Raw genomic sequence first — 23,238 nt, 5'->3', positions numbered from 1 at the left:
TGGTAACAAATTACTGTTTGGAAAGTAAATATGATGATTTTAAGTGAATCTTGTTGATTTCTGGGTTGAGAGTAGGCCGGCTGAATCAAATATGATTAAATTTTCCCAAAATACTTTAGGAATTTCCCAAAATATTCACCTATGTATTATGCTCTCTGTGTTCCCATTATGCTCCTAGGTTAACAACATTTCTTACAATAATCTTGGAACATTTTAATCAGTGCATGAATACTCTATTAGAGTATTTTACTACAAAGTGACAGAGTTCCATCAGAGAATAACATTAATCTAAGGAACTATGTGCAATGTATTTGAGTGCTCTATTGCAGTTTGCATTTTCTACTGACTGCTCTATTTCAAGGATACATAGTTCGAAATACCCAGCTAGCGTTATGCTGGAATTGCACTCTGGCCTATTATGTGTTTAATGTGCTGGCATACTTGATGCAGTCATAGTTGGGAGGCCTAGAGCCTTAACATCTCAACATTGTATATGAGTAGTTTTATGTAAGTCTCCCTCAATTTTATGCATGCAGTCAGTTAGAGAAATGCCAGTGATAATTACACACCACCCTGAACCTCATTAAAATTTGTGCCCAGAGTGTTGTGTACAATTGCACATGTGTATATATACCCTATAAGTGATATGGTGATATTAAACGGGTGGGTAGTGAGTCCCCAAACAGATAAATAGTGGCATATATGTGACTGGGCTTGCAAAAATAGGGCATGTGGGAACATGATTTTTGCCTATTTTTTCAAACTTTCGCTATTCATAACTTTTGTACCATTACACTATGGCTATGCAATATTTAGCTCTTAGCAGACTTTATGATGCATGTTACAGAATACAAATATTCTGTTCCAGTAGTGAGATATGACCTGTAGTGTGACTGTGCCCACATGCTCTATTTTCACAGGCCTGGTCACATATTTGATTTGATTACAGCCGTACATTTGTAATTTTGTATTTTTGGGTACATACATTAACAATGAGTTTTGCCAGTTACGTAAATTACCTGCTTTTTTAGTTGTAGAGTTTGTGAGACTGGCTTCATGGATCTAGCTTAGCAAGTTGTTATATGTCATAATCACAATAAAAGTCTACCTCATAATATACTCAGGCCAAAACTTTATAGTTCTGGATTTGCAGTCTGATATGTTTTTATGAACCTCCAAGAGTGACACAGCAGGTAATAACTGTAACAGTTTACTGTGGCACATATATTGTATGCAATCATAGTGGGTAGGTATAGTCATACACTTTCCATTGCATTAGTTTTTATAAAGCCAGCATTTTGCATAGGCACAAACTATAATACAAAAGTATATATTATATATATATGAGTGAGCTTGATATTTCAGGAATAAAAGTTTATTCAGATGACATTGTTTTAATACATGTTGAAACATTTTCACAGAGTGTTCCTGTGTGTATACACAGTAGCTATACAAATCAAAACCAGAAATAATGGAAGAATACCAAAATAATATAATGAAATACTTTTAAGACTTGGCAGTAAACAGTTGCAAACAGTGGATGAGAAAATGGTGTCTAGAGAATCTGGGGACACTATAGTAAGGTCACATTATTAACAAATGGCTGAAAACTAAACCATGTGCTTACTTCATTGTCATTTAAAAATACATGATTTTCATTTGGTTGATATATAGACAGTACATAGCTATAACTGTGCTATAAATTCAGAATTATACTGGTATGACTTTTATGGCAACATTTGTACATGCTTTAGCACAGGTCACTAATTGCTGAAATAGTATAATTATGATGATAGTTATATATATACACAGGCATGAGTGCTTTGCCTGATATATATATATATATATACATGTAATAGTTATACCACGGGCACGAGTGCTTTGCCTGATATATACGCATGTGAGTGCGTATATACAGGCAAAGCACGAGTGCCCGTGGTATAACTAATATGTTCTACTTTAGCATGTAGACCCACCTAATTGACAAAATCGTTCGTTGCTATATCCTTCTCTTATATAGGGAACCAAGTAAGCTGTGCTTGTGGGATTGAATTTGCCAAACAAACTGTGATTGTGGGATTCAATTTTAATACATCAAACAGTAGTTTGATTATATTTTTGCTAATATAGAGACTAGTGTTAATTGAGTTACTTTAATTTCTACATTTGTAAAAGTAAAAAAACAAACTAGTGCTGATGTATTAAAATTGAATCCCACAATCACAGGTTGTTTGGCAGAATTCACTCCCACAATCACAGCTTGCTTGATTCCCTATATAAGAGAAGAGGATAACAGCATAACATCAAAGAGATCTGATGATTTCTGGATATAGTGTGCACTCCTATTAGGTGTGCAATGTCTCAAGTTAACGAGATATACACACTGGTGGCAGTGCATATATCTTGTTAAGGCAGTGTGTAATGAGATATACGCACTGCCTTAACAAGATATATGTACTGCCTTAACGAGATATACGCACTGGTAGCAGTGTGTATATCTCATTAACATTTTGAATCAGTGCGATATGTGATATATATGCGCTGGCTTTCCTTTGATCTGAGGTGTGAAGTGGTACATATATATATAAAGGAATGCTGAATGACCTTTTAACAAGCTTTGTGGATAATTATATATATAGGCCACACATGGACAATAGAAGAACTTAATTATCTGTAGAGCTTAATCTGAAAGTAAAAGGTCGAATTCTCTTCTGCATGAAAGCACGATGTGTAGCTATGTATGCATAATGGTCTGTAATTGCAAAGCTAATGTGAATCTAGCTAGCCTGGTCTCTAATTCTCCATCCGTCAAATACAGAGGAGACACACACACATAACACAATACGTTGCACCCAGCACACACATACACATGCATGCCCACACACATACAAGCGTGCATGCACACACATACAATAATAAGAGGGTTGTGTTATGGGATCTATACATACATATGTGCAACAAAAGAATGCCTACTGTCCTACTGTAACTACATAGCTACTGTCCTACTGTAACTACATAGCTATTGTCCTACATAGCTACATAGCTACTGTCCTACATAGCTAATTAAGGATGTGTCATTTAATGCCATGATGAATATCAAATTTGTAAAGAAATCTTACTAACATGAAGCTGTGAAAGTAATAATCCACTTTTCTACACTGAATAGGTTATGCCATAAAATCATTTTGGCTATCTGCTATCTATGAAAATGGGTAAGCATTAGTATAATGGAATGAAAAGTAACTTTGTGACATCTATATAACTGTACTTATTTATGATATAATACTACATCTTAGCATCTCTCAGTCTACAATATGATGCCGTTTGCTACAAAAATACCACCTTAATAATCCAACATACATTCTTTTTATCTGTCCTGTAAATTATAGCTATGCCACATAGCAGCTACATGGCATGACACATTCTGCTAGAACTGAAAACAGAAGTATGGTATTACAAGTGTAGATGATTACCAGCAAATGACAAGTTTCCAGTAATGTTATCTCATATGATAATAACAATTGTGAAAACTGAAAACTGTGTAGTTCGATACACATATCTATGTGTGGGTGTGTACATGCATCTGTATGTGTGAAAGTGTATGAGTATATGTGTGGCTGGAGTACCCTCCAGGTTTAATGCATGGTTATGCCCAGTTGCTGTTGTTTCCTTGAGCAAGAAACTATACTCGCATTGTTCCTCAACCCCAACCTGGTAACTGGGGAAGCAACTCACCCAGGTGTAACACCAATGGGCACTGTAGGAAAGTTGTGTGTGTGTGTGCGTGTGTGTGCGTGTGTGTGTGTGTGTGTGTGTGTGTGTGTGTGTGTGTGTGTGTGTGTGTGTGTGTGTGCGTGCGTGCGTGTGCACACACACACACACACACACACACACACACGCTGTCTATATGATAGCGTGCACTGTGATTTTAGATTTTATTTCATATTATATACAAGCATACTTGTTGTAGCTATGTATTTGTTGTGTGTAACTACACCTCTATGTGTGTGTGTGTGTGTGTGTGTGTGTGTGTGTGTGTGTGTGTGTGTGTGTGTGTGTGTGTGTGTGTGTGTGTGTGTGTGTGTGTGTGTGTGTGTGTGCATGTGTGTGTGTGTGTGTGTGTGTGTGTGTGTGTGTGTGTGTGTGTGTGTGTGTGTGTGTGTGTGTGTGTGCATGTGTGTGTGTGTGTGTGTGAGTGCCCTGCATATAAATGGTTGTACAGATTTATACCGTCCCTAGGGTTTCCCACTCAATGTGGGAAGATTTACTTCTTTCACACGGACTGATCATTTGGATAAAGCAAACAAGTACTAATTTATTATTGGATTGTTTGTAGCATTAAAATCAGTATAATTTTAGCATACGTTAATATTGAAAAGGTGGTCACATGAATACTGGCTTCATTGGTCCAGTGGAATAGGAAGACGCCTTCATTCAGTGTTTCTGATACTTTTCACACAGAATCACCATTAAGATAAAACAAACAAGTTTTAATTTTCTGCCTATTGTTTTCATTATCAGTGTATGTACACTGTGTAAATATCCATAAGTGGTCACATGGCTAACAATCCCACAACAGCTTTATTGGATGTGCTCATACATCTTATATTACAAGATGTAGAAGCTTTCATTTAGGTAAGAAATACACTTAGATCACCTGGTTTTTGACTTGACTGTCCAATGTACCTGCATTGGTATTGGGTCACGTGACCACTTATGGACATTTTTATGCTGATTTCAAATGAACAATCAAATAATTAATTAACACGTCAGTCTGACATCTTCCTATCATACATAATCGTTACTGGATAATCATGTGATGCTACATAGTCGTAATGAATTCAACCGCAGCCGGAAGTTAATTAAACGATCATACACGTGATCCGTTAGCATCAACCCGTGTGTGTTGAGCTCACCATAAACGTGTTAAGAACACTGCAGTTAGTGCGTTATTAGGACTGATTATTAAGTGGCTTATTTCTCTACCGGAATCTTCATGTAAGTACGGACACGCTTTAGCTGATAATTGAGGTGTAAATGTATTCAGCTCAACTGATTGACCAGTAACTAGCTACAGTATGTAGCTAGCTGTATTTAACTATAGTGTATTGAATTGATTTGCATTTTTTTTGTATCTACATAGCTACAGCTACACAGGTAAGTATGTATACGTACATATACTGGTGCCAGCCATTCAGTATTGTTGCATGTTTTATTTCCGCTTATGGATTGGATAATTGGGTGTTTTCACTCCCTAATTTGTAGCTATCTATAGAGCAGTGAATAGAAATTGGCTCAGATGTCATCACTGGAGAACTACTACCCTAGCATCATCAGGTTATTGGATGTACAAGTGATTGGTCCTTACCTGGTGAAACGAGGAGTCCTCAGCAGCCAAGACTACTATGACAATTATGTTGGACCACTTCAGAAAGGGGAGACCAGCAACTACAAGTTGTCATTGAAATTGACCAATAAGTGTTTGAAGAAGCCAAAGGACTTCCTTGAAGCACTGGAAGAATCACTCAACAACACAAACCATGCCAATCACCAGGAATTGTTGGAAACATTATCAGCTGTAGATGCCATACATGTGGTATGTAGGTGTCATCTAAGCTACATTAACTTACCTGTCAGTATGTACATAAGTGAATGATTTGAAATCATATGCGCATGCTAGCTATCAGGTGTCAGATCTCGGTCTGTGAAATCTCATACATTGCTTAAGTGATCAGGAATCATTTTAATCAGGTGGTAGTTAGTTTAGAGTGAGATTGAGTTAGTTTCCACATATGCATGCAATTTGATTCTGGGAACTCTGAAATCATACCACACATAAAGTAATTGTTTGGTGATACATGTATAGCTATGTACACATGCACACACACACACACACACACACACACACACACACACACACACACACACACACACACACACACACACACACACACACACACACACACACACACACACACACACACACACACACACACACACACACACACACACACACACGCACACACACACACACACCCACACCCACGCACACACGCACGCGCGCACACACACACACACATGCATACACATAAAAATTATACATGAATCTGGTTGTATATCTTTGCATATCTCTGTGTATATGTACGTGTTGTGTTGTGTTGTGTGTGTGCACGTATAATGTGGTATGTATAATTTATGTTAACTAAGAGGAATCTGTTTATAGGTTAAGAAAAAGAATTTGGCTCACAGGGCTGCCCACAAAGTGAAAAAAAGAGTGTTTAGTACGCAGGTATGTATGTACTTCAACTACATAGTTTGATAGTTCTAGCTACATAGCTGATGACAACTCCATGAATGGAGTATCAGTTCTTAAAGCCATGATTGAGAAACTAAAGTATCCAAATATGTACATTTCTCTTGATAAGATGTATATACAGTACTAGATCACGTTTTTCTTATTTTGTATGTTTACTTTTGTTGATCACATGATCATCCTGTTTTACTTTGAAGTCTTTAGATTACCAGTAACAATGTAAAGCTGCATACTTTTTCAATAAATTTAGTCCTGCATGGCTAGGATGCATGGCCTTAGGGTCTTCTATGAAGTTGCCAACCTATGATAGCGTAGTTGTATGTAGTTCGGAGTATATTCATTATGTAATATGTTTGTAGAAATCTGCTGTAGATATTTTAATGGCAGAACAAAGTTCAAAAAGTCACCAGATGATGGAGAATGGATACCATAATAATAGTGACAATAGCTCTTCTAGTGGAATTGCTGTTGGTGACATATCAGACGTAAGTACATATAAATACAATTCATAGTAATCAGAAATCTAACAATGGAATCCTTAAGTTGTGAAATCAAATGTGGCAGTTAAGAAATGACTGCAATGATGTTAATACTAATCAATTTCGAAAATTACATGTATATAGTTTTATGTCATCATTACTATTAACATTGTTGCTCTACCAGTTAGGCACTGGAGGGTGAACATGGAAGACAGAGCCTGTCTTCAAAACCTTAGTTTAAAAGTTGTGAATTCAAACCAACCAACCAAGAACTTTTTTCAGAAAGTACATGCTTGTTCATACACAAGTGTAGTAGACATATTTTCTTGTATCTTGTAATAATATATATACAAATACGTACCTTATATACTATGCTTGTGGTATTGATCAGTTTACTGGTTTGTAATAAGAGTTATAGCCTTTTGATCAAAGTAGGGAGCAAACGTTTTACTGTGTGTTTCAGATCTAATGCTGGTAAATACCTTCATTGTTTATAGACAAAGAACAGATGGTGCTCTATGCCACTAAACGCATCATGCTCTTCACTGGACACATCTTCTATTTGTGCTAACGTAAGTTGAGTAAATTAAAATGTGATGTCTAACAGTACTATTTTTTTTCTACTTGAAAAACGAACAGTTATGGAGTTGTACTGTATTATATGGAAAGTTAAACATGATTATGTGTAGTGTGGAGAAATTAATACAGCACAAAGTCAGTTGTTGTATTGATTCACCACAAGTGATTTTAAAACCAGACTAATTATCTTTACAGGATTGAGATACTATAAAGAACAGTCACCTTACCGTAGAGTCTCTTGCAGATGCTTAAAAAATAGTATAATTTAATGTATAGTTGTTAAGTGCATGTGCCTGATATAAAAACCTTGTTGTGAGTGTTTATGGATTTACTTTCTTGGGGTGGTGTGATGTGCAGTCACCATGTATACTAAGAGTCCAGTTTCTGTGGAAATCCTTTGTGCAGATAATGACAGAGAACACGTTTATACAGCAGAAGACCATTTTGCTGGTAAGCACAGTGAAATCCATGTCATTGGTAGCCAATTAATAGGTGAAATTTTGAGCCTCACATATTTGATACACCTCTAGCATTTATTTTTTGTATCACAGCATATTGTGTTGGAGCTTTGTGTTTGTTCACATGTGCTTATCAACCATGATGAAGGACAACAAATTAACATAATATATGTGTGCTTAATTAACAAGACTTTATGGTATAATAAGAACCCAAAAATGTACATGTAAGCCACAAAAGAATGCAAAGGGTGATCAGATCAACAAGGAGGTGTCCATCCAGGTCATACAGGAGACTGTGCTGTATGAAGTCATATAGATGTACAAGATGTTACTTGCCTGCAATAGCATATAATTTCAATTACTCTTGTATGGTTTCCAAGCTGATTAAAATAATTATTGGTCTCAATGGTCAATTTAGTAGTTCCCAAACACACTGTAAGGCACTAATTCTGGCAAATTGTTTTGTATACCTTACTTGTTCCACAGAAAATGTGGTACTTCAATCACAAAGTAAACAGTTCTTGCAAAATTTGTTGCTTAACTACTGTACTATATAGTGTTGTTTATTAGAACTTCCACTCCACATTCAGTCTTTATAATATCTGGGGGCATGTCTCCAGACCCCCATCTTCAGGATACTTTGCGTAACATGATGTAATCACACTACACAAAAGGTCCTGACCAATGGTGGATCCAGCATGGGGCATTTGGGGCAAATGTCCCCTCTGCCAATTCCTTTTAGCACTTGCAAGTAAAACCAAAATCAGTATATTGCTTGAGCACCAGTGACATATTAAATACTCTTAGTTTGAAAGGGAGACATATCTCCTCCCATTTACTGCTAAACCAAACTCAAACTGTCACCCAACACTTTTGTGTGTATTAAGTGCCTCTAAAATAATTACCGTTTGGCAGCATTAATAGCTTTTGTAACTGCTTTGAGGGCTTCACAACCTTCTGCTATGGCTTAAATAGTAAAATTCAACAATGAACACTACTGAGAGGTGATTATTTGCTGCTGCTGTGTTTATACATCAACTATAACAAGTTGTAGCTAGCTATATATTAGCTGCTCAAAGTACTTTCCCTTTTTAATGGTGTGGATATGAACTCATTTGCACCCCTCCCCTTGCCAGTTCCTGTATCCGCCCTTGCTGACCACCTTTTCATCTAAAGAATCTACCCAGACAAAAGTCTTGAAAGTTTCATGCCGGCTAGTGAAGAAGATGGTGGAAACTACACAATTTTACCACTGAAAAAGCACAACCTGTTTATAACAATAAAAACTTCAAAGTGTCTGTTATAGAGAAATTATATTACCGTACTATAGCTGGAAAGTTTGGCAGGAGGAAACTTTGGTGGCGAATTTGCTGTGATAGGATTTTGGCAAGAAAAAGGTTTAGCAAATTTGTTAGTAGCTAATACTGATTTGTATTGGACAAACAATTTGGTGGGTTTTAGTTTAACAAAACACTGCTCACTCACCAAATTCACCAAAAGTTCCTTTTGCAGCTAGCTATACAGCAATGTAATGAATTTTGGAAAATCATCCTGATGGTTGTGCCTGAGAGTTTTGAAACTAGCATGATGCTGTTAATAGCAGGAAACACTTTTAAAATATTTTCTAAGATAATTCAAGGTATCTATAGTTTATTCTACCCTTAAATAGGTAGGAATTTAACTTATAATGCTGAGTTTCAGAACTGAATATTTTTATGTCAAATGCATCCATAAGGGTGATTTTCCACAATTTGGTCACGATTTGTGCCTAACTATAGCTAAATAGCTTTAGTTTTAGCTACGAACTTAATGCTTGGTTGAAATGCTTCTTTTTACAGGTAGAATATTAAATGTAGTGAAATTTAGGTGTCTTTAATGTTAACAGGACTATAATAAGCATGTGGGGATTTTTACTCATAGACCCCCTGTAATTAGTTTTCCTCTTTTACATAATGCCAATGGACAAAATGTACCACTCTGTCTACACTACGTGTAATTTACTGAGGAACTAGGCACAGAAAATTACCATAATAGTTATAATAATCTTTAATAAAATAAAATTCCTACTATAATCATGGATTGTATAGTACATGCATATGTCTGGTTGAAAGTTCATGTATGTATAGTAATCGTGTATGTTTTGCTATAGCAACAGCTTCATGGATTAAATTATTCACCACTAAACATGTGCCACCAAGATAGGACCTTTAGAAATGTAAGTTCTAATATAGCAGAGTACTGTTCAGAGGGTACTTGGTATGTCATTTGAAGAATAAAAACACACCATGCTCTATTGGCAAAATTTTCACAAGAGCAATTATACATAGCTGACAGATGATTTTCAATCCCCAAAATATAACTGATAACAAGGCATGCAATGCACAGTATGTTTTGATCTTGGAATGAATAGAGTAAGTACACTGTATACATAGCCCCTGTTAAAGCAAATAGGTGTGTCGTGCAGTCAAGAAAGCCAGCATACCAAACTGTGGTTATTTTGACAGGATGAAAGAAAGCGCATTTTCACATATGCATAGCTTCATAGTCCTTTTTGTAAACACATGATTTCTGCATTATAGATGTTCCCACAAACCTAATCTAAGTAAATTACCATATGCATTTCTGAAATACAAGCCCTGAAAGTCAGGCCCAATTCTTTGCATTTAAGGGGGCCTAATCTTTGTCTTTTTGCAAATGTTACAAAAGCCAGTGTAAAATGCAATTTTTACCTCAGTTGCCATAAAATTTGGCGTACATGATGGATGCATTGTTGCACCAAGTTTAGTGTCAATCTGATAACCATTCACGGAGTTATGGATAATTACTATGTAACACAGAGCACTATTTTGTCATGCTTGCAGGTAAACCACTTATGGAAATAGCTTGAAAATCAGTTTGTGTATAGGTTAACTATCATAGCTCAAACCATTTGTGGTTTAGAATAAATCTCAGTGATAGCTACAGGGTTACAAGGAGAAAGCCAATATAATGTAAAATCCTAGGGTCAAAATACTCTTATAGAACAGTCACCAAGTAGCAGAAAACTGAACAAAAGGTTGCCCCTGGGACTTCCACTGGATTGCTGTTGTTAGTTGCTTAACTCACTTAATGTCTACATTTAACCATCTGTACTTATTTTGTCATAGTTAGTGCATAAACGAATGCTAGAATTAAGCATTCGAATGTTTGAATGAAAAACTGCAATGTTTCTAATATTTAAAACCCACAATCAAAATATTGAATCTATGGAGTAAGACTTATTGTTGTGAGGATTCTATGCACTTACTTGTTGAAATACTCTTTGATATATATATATATATATATATATATATATATATATATATATAGACAGTAAAGTGAGTGTAAACAGTAGTGAAAGGTATAGTAGTTTATCACTGTAATCAACCTCACACCTGGCACTCTAGCGTTGCATGTAGCATTTTTGGCTTCACATGCACCTGACTGTAGACAGCAGGCTGTTAAATAAGTGCAAACAATGGTGAAGTATATGTTAACAACTTGACACCTGGCGTGTTGTGTCCTGTACTTTTTCAGCTGCATATGACCTATAATTATAATACATTGGGGCACCCGCACAAAGGATTTGATTGTTATGAATCCATATTCGAATGCTCCCAAATGAACGAACATTCAAATTTCAGAACATTCGTTTATGCACTAGTCATAATATAGTTTTAAAAGATCATAGACACATAGATTATCCATTGGTAAGTATGGACTTAAATAAAACATACACTACAATACTATTGTAACTTTTCTGTATTCTATTAATCATAATTGTGCCTGTAGATAAGAAGAAATTGGGTAAAAACAATCTCCCAATTTATGGCTGGCTTTTGGTGTATTTACTATACAAAAAAATGAAGTCCACGCAAAACAGCTAAGCTGTAAAAAGGGGTGCGAAAGTCTGAATGAAAAAGTTAGGTTGCTGCCAAGAAATGGCTGTAATGATGTTAGTGCCAATATTGCACCATGGCCATTTTTAAATTGATTGGCATTAGCACTGTTGCAGTCATTTCTTGGTTGCCACCTTTGATTTCACAACTTGTTTCACCAAGGATTTTTAAGGGCGCACTCCTTTTACTACTTAGTTGTTTTCACACTGTACAAGAAATGAGTAATTCACTACTGTTACACTACAAGAATACTTGAATGATTTTACTTGTTGTACGATGGATTTAAGCACTTGAAGACATTACCAAACTTATGTAACTAGGTAGTGATTGACAGCTAGTTAATAATATGCTATTAGTGATCTGCTAGCTGGAGCATACATTTTGTTGAATGAATTGATATTGTTATCTATTGAACATCTTTATTTATTGGAAACGGGATCATCCACATTTTCTCAAACTTCTTTCAAGTATATTATATGAATAATCACCTCAGTTTTCTTCACTGCTTCAACCTTAGCATTTGTCAGAAAGTAGGCATTGACAAAATGTTGGTATATAACAATTATTTGGAGCCTCATGTATATTACATGTACTTAGCCGCATATTCAGCCACAGAAGCTGTAATTGAGACTTGCTTAGTTCTACCACCTTTAATTATAACATTCTAACTGAACAGTAGTGCTTTATTATTACTAAGACTAACTTACTTGAAAAGAAAACATACAGTTCCTTTCCCCTAGTGTACTTTCTGTCATACTATGCTTTCTGTATTCTTGTGAAAATGCTAAAAATGATGGATGATCTCTTAGCGAAGAGTAGGTGGTAAAATATTTTTACTGGCAATTGCACTGCTAGAGTTGTTGAGTATATACAGCAGCCTGTCCGAAAGCTATTACAATTAGTACTATATAAGATGGCTACAGATGTCCTGTATATTTTACAAGTAGTCATAGGTGTAGCAGCATAGAGTTAGTGTAAATAGACATTGCTAGTCTCAGCTCTATGTTCATAAATGTTGAAATACTTTGTGGAGCAGTCATATACTGAACACTCTGCACAGCTGAAATTTATTTTTATTTTCCAACCTAGCTATTGGGTCACTAATTAAAATCAAACTCTGTATAATATATTGGAAACTTTTTGATTGTGCTGTTTGTTATGTCATTTAGTCTATTGGATGTATTGATCAACTTTATCAAACTTCAAATCAGTCATCGCCAACCTTTTCAAAAAAGTTCCATCAACTATCTACACCATTTCTGCACAGTATCACAACAAAGGGCAATGAAACATATGATAAAGACTTACAGCAACTTCATAAACAGTTTAAGTTAGAAAACAAGAGTGCTAAAGGAAAAGACATGTTTTACGAAGAGACTATGAAGAAATTACAGTCAGAATGTGACGTACTAAGAGGCCAAGTTAAGGAGCTGGAGTGGCTTAAAGAAAGGGAAGCATTACAAAGACAAACCATTGAGACGTTGACAGCTGAAAACAAGAATCTAAATGAACAACTGGCTCAACTTCAGGTAGAAATTGCAAGGAGTGAGCTTGGGAACAGTTTGCAGTGTTTACAAAGCAAAGTAGAAATTATGACCGTTCAAGTGGAGAGTAACTTGGACTCAAAGAAGGAGAAGATTGCACATGTTGAAACACAAAACAAAGATTTACAAAAACAAATAACTGAATTGAAACTAACATTATCACAACAACAAACACAAACAACACTTGATCATAGCAAACATCAACAAGAAATTGAAAAGTATCAACAAAAATGTGAGCAGATGGAAAGTCAAGTTCAGGAAAAAGATAACAAACTGAGTAATATTGAAGGAAAGATGGAAAACACATTAGAGAATTTACATCAAATACAAGAAATACTTGCCAATCTAAACAAAAAGGAGGAGTCAGAAGATGATACCTCTTCACTTCAGAACCAAGACACCAGAAATGTTGCGGAAGTGACCATCAGAAAGAATGGCATCGAGTGCTTTAAACAACAACTGATATTAGAATGTTCAAAACAGGACCTGGTGGATATTATTGAGGCCCATATTGAACAGATTGAAACACTCCATCAGGTGCTCTACTCCTATCATTGTAAAATTGGCAAATTACAGTTAAAACTCAAGTGCATTATATAATACTTAATGTAGCCTGATTTGGATATTTATGTTAGCATGTTGGGTATAAAATATATTGCCCATGTATGCACACATTGCTATTTTAATCCTATAATTATACATGTATGCAATATTCTATTGATTCATATTTGTATGTATTGGCTACTTGTGTATATATTTAGTTACATCATATGTATAGTTTAATGCAAAGAGAGTTACTTGCAAGGTAGAGTTTGGTAGTGAGGTGGTTTAGTTAACTTTGTAAAAGTGAGAAAAAGAATTCTCATCATTTTTCACAGTCCAAGTGTGATTGCGTGGTGTATAATGCATAGATGAATAAAAGGAGAAGCATAGAATTAATTTACACATGCTTCAGGTGCTTGTGATCCTTAGCTGAGAATGGCCCTTATGCATAAACCAGCAAAGCCATATAAAAACCATGACACGACTGCAATATCATTGCATCTCATTCATGCATGCAAATGTAAGCTATAAAACTTTAACACAGATTCATTGTCTCTAGGGGTCACACACATGTTCATAAAGCAAGAAAAGTTATGGGTAATTGGATAATTTTCTGGAGGACCTACTGTACTATGTAGCTGGTCACATATTTGATCCAAATATATACACATCCAACTTTTCCACCTTAACTGAAAAACCTATATTAGCTAAATTCAAGTTACCCCGGCAGTTGTAATGTCCATTTAGAATTCTTTCTGCTATGACCAATCTAGCTATTAGAGAAATTTTGACTGCTCTATTAGAGTATCTCAGTGTGGTTTTCCCAATGTAGTTAAATGGGTGCCCTTGTTTACCCTTAATCCATTTTTGAGGAATTAATGCAAGTTTCCCTGTAACTGTATACCACTCTGTCTTGTTCCCATTTATTTTGTATTTTTTTTGCTGCTAAACAACATACGTGTTCCTGCTGCTAGTCTATACAAGTTCAAATTTTCAGAGGGATTTCCAGTACCCCAAATATGCTCCCGTACTATACAACTGTCTGTCTAATACATGTAATAAATTTTTGGTACAGTGTACCTTTTACAGTAAATATGAATATTACAAATTTGTAAGTGTTCTGTTTTAAATAATTATATTATTGATTTCCAAAGGAGCTGCTTTTCAAATGTAAGGAAGACAACTAAAACACCTCTTGATGCATCACTTCAGTGCTATATGATGGTTGCTATGGTCATCATTTACTTGTTCAACAACTATACTCACTAAACATATTATGTAGCTGCAGAAAATATTAAAATGTACCGATATGACCATAAAAAAACAAGCAATTGTTTAAAACACCTCTTAAATTAAGATTATGCATAATTACATATACCAATGCTTTGCTTTTACAAACAGTTTCATAATGAGTAATTACAAAACTCTCACCAGGAGTTCACAAGTGCAATGCTCATGCACTGCACAAAACTTGTGTCCCATTATGTGTTCTTTCCAATTAAGTTTCTGATTTACATCTACAAGGGAGTTCCAAGAATTTTGGTGATAGCTAGGTTTCCAAATTTTCTGTTGCTTGCACACTTGAATCGGCAGAAAGGGGGCATGCTCCCTCAGGAAATTTTGTATTCTGAGATTGAATCTGGTAACAATTTTTACCAAAGGATCTTTACAGCTGTAATTGATTGAAATATAGGCTGCTTATGCCTGGCAGCAGGCTAAAGAGGTGAAGCTATTTGAAGTTTGAAGCATACAACAGACATGGATGTGAAAACTTTCAGGTCTTACACACTCTGAGATATGATTTTAGACTATTTTTACTAAGTAAATTTAAAAAATATGACTATTGTATTAATAACAGTAGTTGACTGTTCTAATAGAGTATTAATACCTTTGTAAATCAATGAAAAATTAATTGCCTGACCTGTTTCTGGAAACCTCAGAAACCCCCTTCCCCAGATCTGCCCCTGGTATAGCACAGGAAGATGGTAGATACTATATAACTATACTATAATATTATGTTGTATACCAATGGCGGATCCAGGATGGGGCATTTGGGGCAAATGCCCCCCCACTCGTGGAGGAGCCAGCCATACTTCTGAAATACTAAACTTTATGTCAGGCCAAGATCAGTTTATAAAACACATGAAAATATGCACATTTTACTAGCATTTATTACAAATTCACCTTAAACCAAGCTGTGAAATTGTCATCCAGCACCTTCATGCGTACTAAGCGCTTCTAAAAATTATTATTATGTTGATATTAGTTAAGACAATCGGAGCCTATTAAACAGCTTTTAAGACTTTACAACCATCTGCAAAGGCCAAAATGACAAAAATCAACGGTGAGACACTGCTAAAAGGTGATTAATTGCTGTTTCAAAAATGCAGCAATTAACAAGAGAATCTGGCTCTCCCCAACCACGCCCCTCCCCTTGCCAGCTCCTGGATCCGCCCCTGTATACTATAGTAATTTATGACTGCATGATATGCATAATCTATACTTGATGTCTCCTTTTCTTTCAGATTGATATGGTAAAAGTCTTTTTTATTAACTCAACAGATTGCATAGCTTTAGCAGAAACTTTGTCACATTGTAGTGTAAGTCAGGCTTGGACGTATCCAGACTCTCAAATCCTTTTCTGATGAGACAACATCAAGCTTAGAATTAGACCCATTGTTGTAGTATCCATAAGGTAAAGCTTTAGTACCATACTATAAATGTTTGCATTTAGTTAGCCCAACCAAAGTTTATCAAATTGTTCTGAATTAGTATTAGTATGGCAATGCCTGTGGTTCAAAAATAGTACAATTGCTTAGCTCTACAAAAATTAACTGAAAGTGCGCCAACAAAGATTTAAAATTGTTCACTGAATCTGCATTCACAACGTATAGTCAAGTAAAATTTTCCACATTAAGAATTCTGGTGAAGAAATACTTGACCCTACACTTTCAAGGGCGTAGGCAGGGAGGGTTCGGACGAACCCCCCTTTCAGCAGAATTTTTAAAATTAAAAATCACATCAAATCTTACAGTTCTGGAGTTCTCCGGTAGCTACTTTCCAACTGGCGCTCCTCTTACTACTCTTGAGGGTCACATCACATTAATGCTGAACCCTGCAAATCATATCTATTGCATCACGTGATCAATTGCGCACGTGATGAATGGCGCGGGTGAAATGGCGAAGGACTGTTCAGTGGTTGGTTGAGACATATTACAAGCTTAAGGCATAGATAATATAAGGTAAGGTATACATTATCTATGCTTAAGGCAGCAGCATAAACAGCAGTGTGTAGGTTTTAGCTAGTTAGATGCACAAACACCTTTTAATGTTACTGCCTAAGGGCACATTTTGTGTATGCATCATTTTCGTTCAAACATTGTCTAGGGGAAGCACCCAGGTCTTCCCCTTAAGACATTCCGGCCACTTTAAATCCGAACCCCCTTCAAAATAATCCTGGCTACGCCCCTGACTAATCTTAAAAAAGGTTTAAATAACTTAGATTCATGTCCCCTTGTAGTGGTGTTTGTGTAAAAAGTCTAAGCTAAAATAATTGCTTACAATTTTGTACAATAGAATTAGATCCCCTCTAAGTCATTGATGATGTAGGGCTCCAAGTAATCAAAAGATTTCTTAATAATTCTCAGGAGGCGAATAGCCTGGGCAGTTACCTCAGTGCTATGGTCATAGAACTTTAAGTGGTTGTCAAATATAATCCTAAGATCTTTGTGGGATGTTACACTTTCAACTAGATAAATCATTAACAAACAGTACAGCTAGAGGGCCCAAAATGGACCCTGAGGTACTCCACTAGTAACAGATACAGGGCAGAACTTTCTACCATTCAGCACTACTTGTTGTTTTTTAAAGCAATAGCTACTCTTTATCCAGTCCAACATATATACCAAACAATGAAAACTTAAAAAATTGTATTAAGCGTTGATGTGGCAGAGTCAAATGTCTTTTAAAATCTAGGTAAATCATTTCAATTGCCGTGGAATGGTTAGCCACTGTCGCTATAGTTACTATGTGGTGCATGTAACAAAATCCTACCCATCCTCCAGTGTCAGGTTAAAGGCTAGTTGTAAAAGATAGTTTTTTTAGCCATGCATTGAGGGTTATCATGGTGGCTATGATGAGGAAATACAAGTAGCTAAGGTAAGTAAGGGGGTTTCCAGACAGCTGGGTATTCCGGACACTTAGTTTTTAATCTGCTACTGAAGGATGGAATCGAAACCAATCAGGCTATGGTTTAAGTACCTAAGTACCCTACTTGTGTACTATAAAATACTAAAGTTCTGTTTCGATAGCTTTAAGGATTTCCGAGATACATCACAATTCACTTGCGCGTGTAGAATATTTTTGTGTAAAAAACTTTTACTACGCATGTTAACAGGAGATTGAGGGCACCGTTCATAATTCTAAGTGACCATAGGCAGCGCAAATTATCAGCCATACTATTCAGTGAACGGATATATGATTTAGAGATAGTACAACTGGAATCCAAGCCCATTACCTGCGACGTTTTTACTGATGCTGTCTCCCTGTCTAAATAACATTTAAAAAAAACAACAACGTGTTATTTAAACTGGCATGCACAATCAACACAACCAGCAGCCCAGAGAAGTCCCAAGCAAGGATCCACGGGGCTACACTACTTAACTATGCTGTTTCGGTATTAAGGCAAGGACTGATACTGATTTCTAAGTAGTAGATCAAATGTCGCATCTTCGAAAGTGCTGCAAGACGTACGCACGGTCCAAGCAAAGTTGGCAGCAGTTCTGCTTCTTAAACATCGCTGTCACCAACAAAGCAACCACACAAACAGAATGCTATCAGTCTCTGCTGGGCCTTGACACTCAATATAGTACAGCATTTTCCATAACAATGTCAGGTACGTCTTTTTTTAGTGGTGTCCGGAAACCCCCCGGCCAGCCACATAAATTTTTGACAATTTCTCAAACTGCTCTTTCTCCTAGTACCCTATACTTCATCACCTACAATTCATACCACTGATAGCCTAGTTCAATAGCTACAATTCGGCACTAAGCATTTTAAAATCCGTTTTTCTTTCGAGGAATGAACAAATTTCTGACGCGTGTGCAAACTTTGTCCGGAAACGTCCGCCCTTACCTTACACAGTAAATTCATGTGCTTTTCATTCTGCCGGAATTCAATAGCTAGATTCCGACTAATTGTGCTCGAGGTTGTACCTTTTAAGCGTATATGCAGGTGGTCAACTGATATTCAGTGTTCATATCCAGTGGCGTAGCTAGACTTTCAGTGATGGTATGGCCTAAGTGGAGCACATCTTCACATCAAGTCCGTCCATGCAATTATAAATATACGACATACGAGTCCATCTCACTGTAGACTCAGTCTATACATTTACATAGGAATCTGATTAAAGTGCATGGCTGTGCCTAGCTAGCTAAACATACTGCTACACTGCTGTTTCTGCAGCTACAACCTACGCTATTGCACGATCAGCATGCAATTTTACCCGATTTTTCTTCTTCCACAACTCTCATGGATTAACTCTTGATCCGACCTTTAATCGACTAATAACATGCATTATTAGCTCTGCACTGTTGGAGATCCGCTAAAGCATAGCGGGCATTAAAAGGAATACGTAGTGCTGCGCACGTACCTCATTTAATACCTCGACAAACTCCTTAGTATCGTAGGTCCACTTTCCAATCCTTTATTCACAATCTTATTTGCAGTGGGCATTAAAAGGAATACTTCACTATTAAACCACTTGCACATCTTCTATCAAGAACGCCTCCCACAGTTATAGAGTAGTATGTTATTACTTTGAATTGATATAAATCACGATGCGTACAGTCTCATTTTACTGATACCTTCCCTCCAACTCGCTCATATTTGAACTCGCGATCACGTGATAGTGTGCATTAAATAGAATTTTAACTTTCTTTGTCTGCTTATTTGAAATGACAAGGAATTGTACCTGCAGCGATGATTTTTATATAAAACGCTGCGTTGTAGCGTTGTGAGAAATCGTCGCGCGTCGAATCACGTGAGTTGCAACATTTACTGACGGTGGGGTACATATTCTGTTTCAGTATCGATCAAAACCACAGGAGAATATGATCACGACAATGAATTTGATCAACTCTCCGACCCGTCATGTTCCGAAGATGGCATGAATAATTTTCTGCGATCAGAGATGCTGAATTGTGATTGTTCACAGGAGGGAACCCTGAATGAAGGAGAAGAAAAGGTATTATAACTCAGTACGATCTGTACACAAGCAGTTATATAACATAGCTACGTAGTTTGGTCTCACGTGGCCTGACGAGCCGCTTACCGATTGAAATTCCAATCGATAAGTGGCTTGACTCATCTGTTTATAATGTGTTTATTTCAGTTATTTTGTATCTGTTTAATGTGTTCGTTTTGTAGTTATTCTCGTATCGATGCGTCTGGCCATGCGAGACTAACGGCTTAGCCAGACCCTATTATCGGCACGGCACTTATCGATTACAAATTCTAATGTGCTTTGAGAGCAGACGTTTTTAATTTCCAATCTATAAGCCCGTTAGGGACTACCATACGCGTATAGCCTAATATATTTCAAGGATAATGCTAATGTGAAATCAGCGAAAATTTTCCGCCTCAAAATATTTAGGCTATAGCTAAGGTACCGTATAGCATAAATATTTCGAGGGGCAAATTTTTCGAGGTTGAACAATGTTACCTACTATTAATTTTCGCGGATTTGCAAAAACTCCCAAATGCCCGTATCAGTCTATAAAGGATTTATTAACTTATATAATCAACCACTGTATGTGACCGAATTTTGGAAAACCGTCGATATACGCACAACAGTACTTTTGTAATAAAACGCATTTAAAAACTATGGGTAAAAATCGCAAGCTCCAGAAAAAAAATTACGCAAGTTTTTTATCGCCTCGCTGGTGGGCAAATTAAGCTGCCAATGGATAAATCCTGGGCATCATCGTGTTCGCCTGTCCATAGGGAGTACATAAATCTCTCCATACACGAAAAGATTCCAAAGTTACAGACGTTTGTTTACGTTGCGGTGACGAAAGAATCTACTGACAATCGTTTTTCAGTAAATTTGCCTTCCTTCTCAAACAAAGAAGCATGCCTGGGGAAAAACTATACCTTGGTGGATGCACAAATTCATGGTGAACACAATGAGCCAAGATTCAATTCCGTATGTCGTTGTATCAGTAAGTTATGATGGTTTATGTAAACACCTGTAGATTCTTTTCTCGATAGCTTCTGTACATATCAAATTATTTGCTAGTCCGGCTGTCTAGTGCTGTAATTCCAATGCTGCTTAACTTAGGAAGCTGAAACTTGGCTAGTCCATTTCTCTGTCCCTGTAGAAAACAAAGAACAAATAAAATGCATTTTTAAAATTGTGCGGATATCGACGGTTTTCTAAAATTAGGTAACATATACAACTACACAAACAACTACATAACCAACCACTACTACTACTACTATCAGGACTTACGGTAGTGAGTCACGAGGCCAAGAAGCACAAAGCGTGCGCCCACAAAATAATAAACACGCGACCACTACTGTGAGTCATTTACATGAGGGAGATGACCCTCAGGTAGAGCTCCATCTTTTACGTAGTTGCCTCAGTAGTTGTAAAATTATTCACCTCCTTCGCACTGTGCCTTTCACCATCCTGAAACCCTTTCTGCTTCAATTTGATTGTAATCTTCGTTCCTGCCTTGGTAGGATTATGCAGTGCAGTCTTTTCGACACTTCTTGGAGACAGGCATCTTTGCCATTTCGATTAGGAGGCCTGGGGTTACGTGAGTCTGCTTTTTCTGCTTCACCTGCATTTTTGGGTTCATGTAACAGTGTTCGTGAATTAGCCTCCACCCTTCTTTCTGTTGATATTAATCAGCTCAGTTTCCCTAATGAGGAGGATGCTGCTACCTTACTTTCTGAATCAGGTATTTCCAGTGGTCATTTGCTTTTCTCAGCCTTTCAGAAGGACCTGCAAGCTACATTAGACAAATATTTATTTGATGACTTATTTGCATCCTTTGGCATTCGCGATCAAGCTCGTTTGACTGCTTTGTCACACCCTTCTGGCACAAGTAGTGGCAGGCTCAAAGCTATTCCTCAAGTCAGTCTGGGTTTGGCTATCCCTTGGCCTGAATTTGTTATTGGATTACGTATATGGTTGGGTGTTTCTTTGTTTCCGTTCTCTCCTTTGTGTACCTGTCTTTCTGCCATCGATAACTATGGTGACCATCTGTTAGGTTGCTCTCAAGGCCCAATGAGAATACGTCGACATGATGCTCTGGTAAACATCATTTATAATGCCCTTTCACAGGATCATCCTGGGGTTCTTAAGGAACAGAGAGCTTCTTATGATGATGGGTTGCACCCTGGCAATGTTTTTCATCCTGACTTCCAGCATGGTCGTCCAGCTTACTTCGATGTCTCCATACGCTGCACCTGCTTTTATCTCCTCCTGTACTTCATGTGCTGTGGTGGCTGCTGCTGCTGGAGAGGTTGCCAAGGATGAGAAGCATTTGGCAGCTGTGGAGAAGGTGGGGTCAGATTTTATTCCATTAGTTGTGGAAACATTTGGAGTTTGGACACCTTTTGCTCTAAAAACTTTACAGAGTATAGCTGACCGTACCACTCCTCGCAGCGGTGTCCCTCAGAAAGTTGCTAGAAAGAACTTGCTACAACAACTGTCTGTGCAACTGTGGTCCAACAATGCTAAGATGATCTTGAGGTACTGGGCCCTTCAGGGCTCGGATGATGATGACAATCCCCTTTTCCCCTAGTAATAGTTTTCCCCTGTAGCTAGCTGTAGTTTATGTAGTTGTAATAGTTGTTTGTAATTGTAATAAGTTATTGTTAATCTTCTTTAAAAAAAAAAAAAAAAATTTACATGAGGGATCGATTACGCAATCTTTTAAAATCCGCATGGCGAAATCTCTGCCTTACTAAAAGATTCCGCCTCGAAACCAAGGGCATGTAACCTTTGTATAACTAGTAACTACTACACGAAAAGTCAGGCAAATTGTTGGAGTAGTTTGTTCCATTGCCCACCCATTTACAATGCATTAATTAAATTATTTATTCAAATGTGCATCGTTCTTTTTTTCATTTTCTTCGTCATCGTATCCCATTGGAGCGATTTTCTTTCAACCATGAAGTCGTATTGTAAAAAGGCTGCGGCTATCAGGGGCTTTTTATACAATGTATCTATACATTTAATTTCGCTAAGAGTTGTTCGTTGGTTTATGAGATCGCTTTTGTGCTCTTTGAAGATTCAAACTTGCAGCCATGACGTTGAGATGTGAGGCGCCTGCCTCAATTCCCAAACCCAAACAGTGTGGAAGTGGTTAGCCATAGCGAGCTGGCTGATTTCAT

General features: G+C 37.0%; 1 protein-coding gene across 1 annotated transcript; it reads left to right on the top strand.

The window, feature by feature from the left end:
- Positions 1-5,115: 5,115 nt before the first annotated feature.
- On the top strand, positions 5,116-23,214 carry LOC136253849 (interaptin-like). Its single transcript, XM_066046510.1, has 13 exons — positions 5,116-5,157; positions 5,266-5,596; positions 6,224-6,289; positions 6,673-6,798; positions 7,290-7,364; positions 9,979-10,044; positions 12,916-13,886; positions 14,815-14,888; positions 19,920-20,077; positions 21,577-21,653; positions 21,703-22,104; positions 22,184-22,594; positions 23,136-23,214. Exons 2-13 carry the CDS (start codon positions 5,300-5,302, stop codon positions 23,212-23,214), a joined length of 2,802 nt encoding a protein of 933 aa, XP_065902582.1. The 5' UTR covers positions 5,116-5,157; positions 5,266-5,299.
- The last annotated feature ends 24 nt before the right edge of the window (positions 23,215-23,238 follow it).

This window comes from Dysidea avara, chromosome 4, assembly GCF_963678975.1.
Source record: "Dysidea avara chromosome 4, odDysAvar1.4, whole genome shotgun sequence".
NCBI lineage: Eukaryota > Metazoa > Porifera > Demospongiae > Dictyoceratida > Dysideidae > Dysidea > Dysidea avara.
The sequence above is the reverse complement of the archived record's forward strand: the minus strand, read 5'-3'. Positions and strand labels throughout refer to the sequence as shown.

What these genes read in the sequence shown, in the direction of transcription:
- LOC136253849 (XM_066046510.1), top strand. Translation starts at nt 5,300, where the DNA reads ATGTCATCACTGGAGAACTACTACCCTAGCATCATCAGGTTATTGGAT. An exon ending in CATCTTCTATTTGTGCTAAC is followed by an intron (nt 7,365 to 9,978) that starts GTAAGTTGAGTA and finishes GTTTTGCTATAG; the next exon opens with CAACAGCTTCATGGATTAAA. An exon ending in ATTAGGAGGCCTGGGGTTAC is followed by an intron (nt 21,654 to 21,702) that starts GTGAGTCTGCTT and finishes TTCATGTAACAG; the next exon opens with TGTTCGTGAATTAGCCTCCA.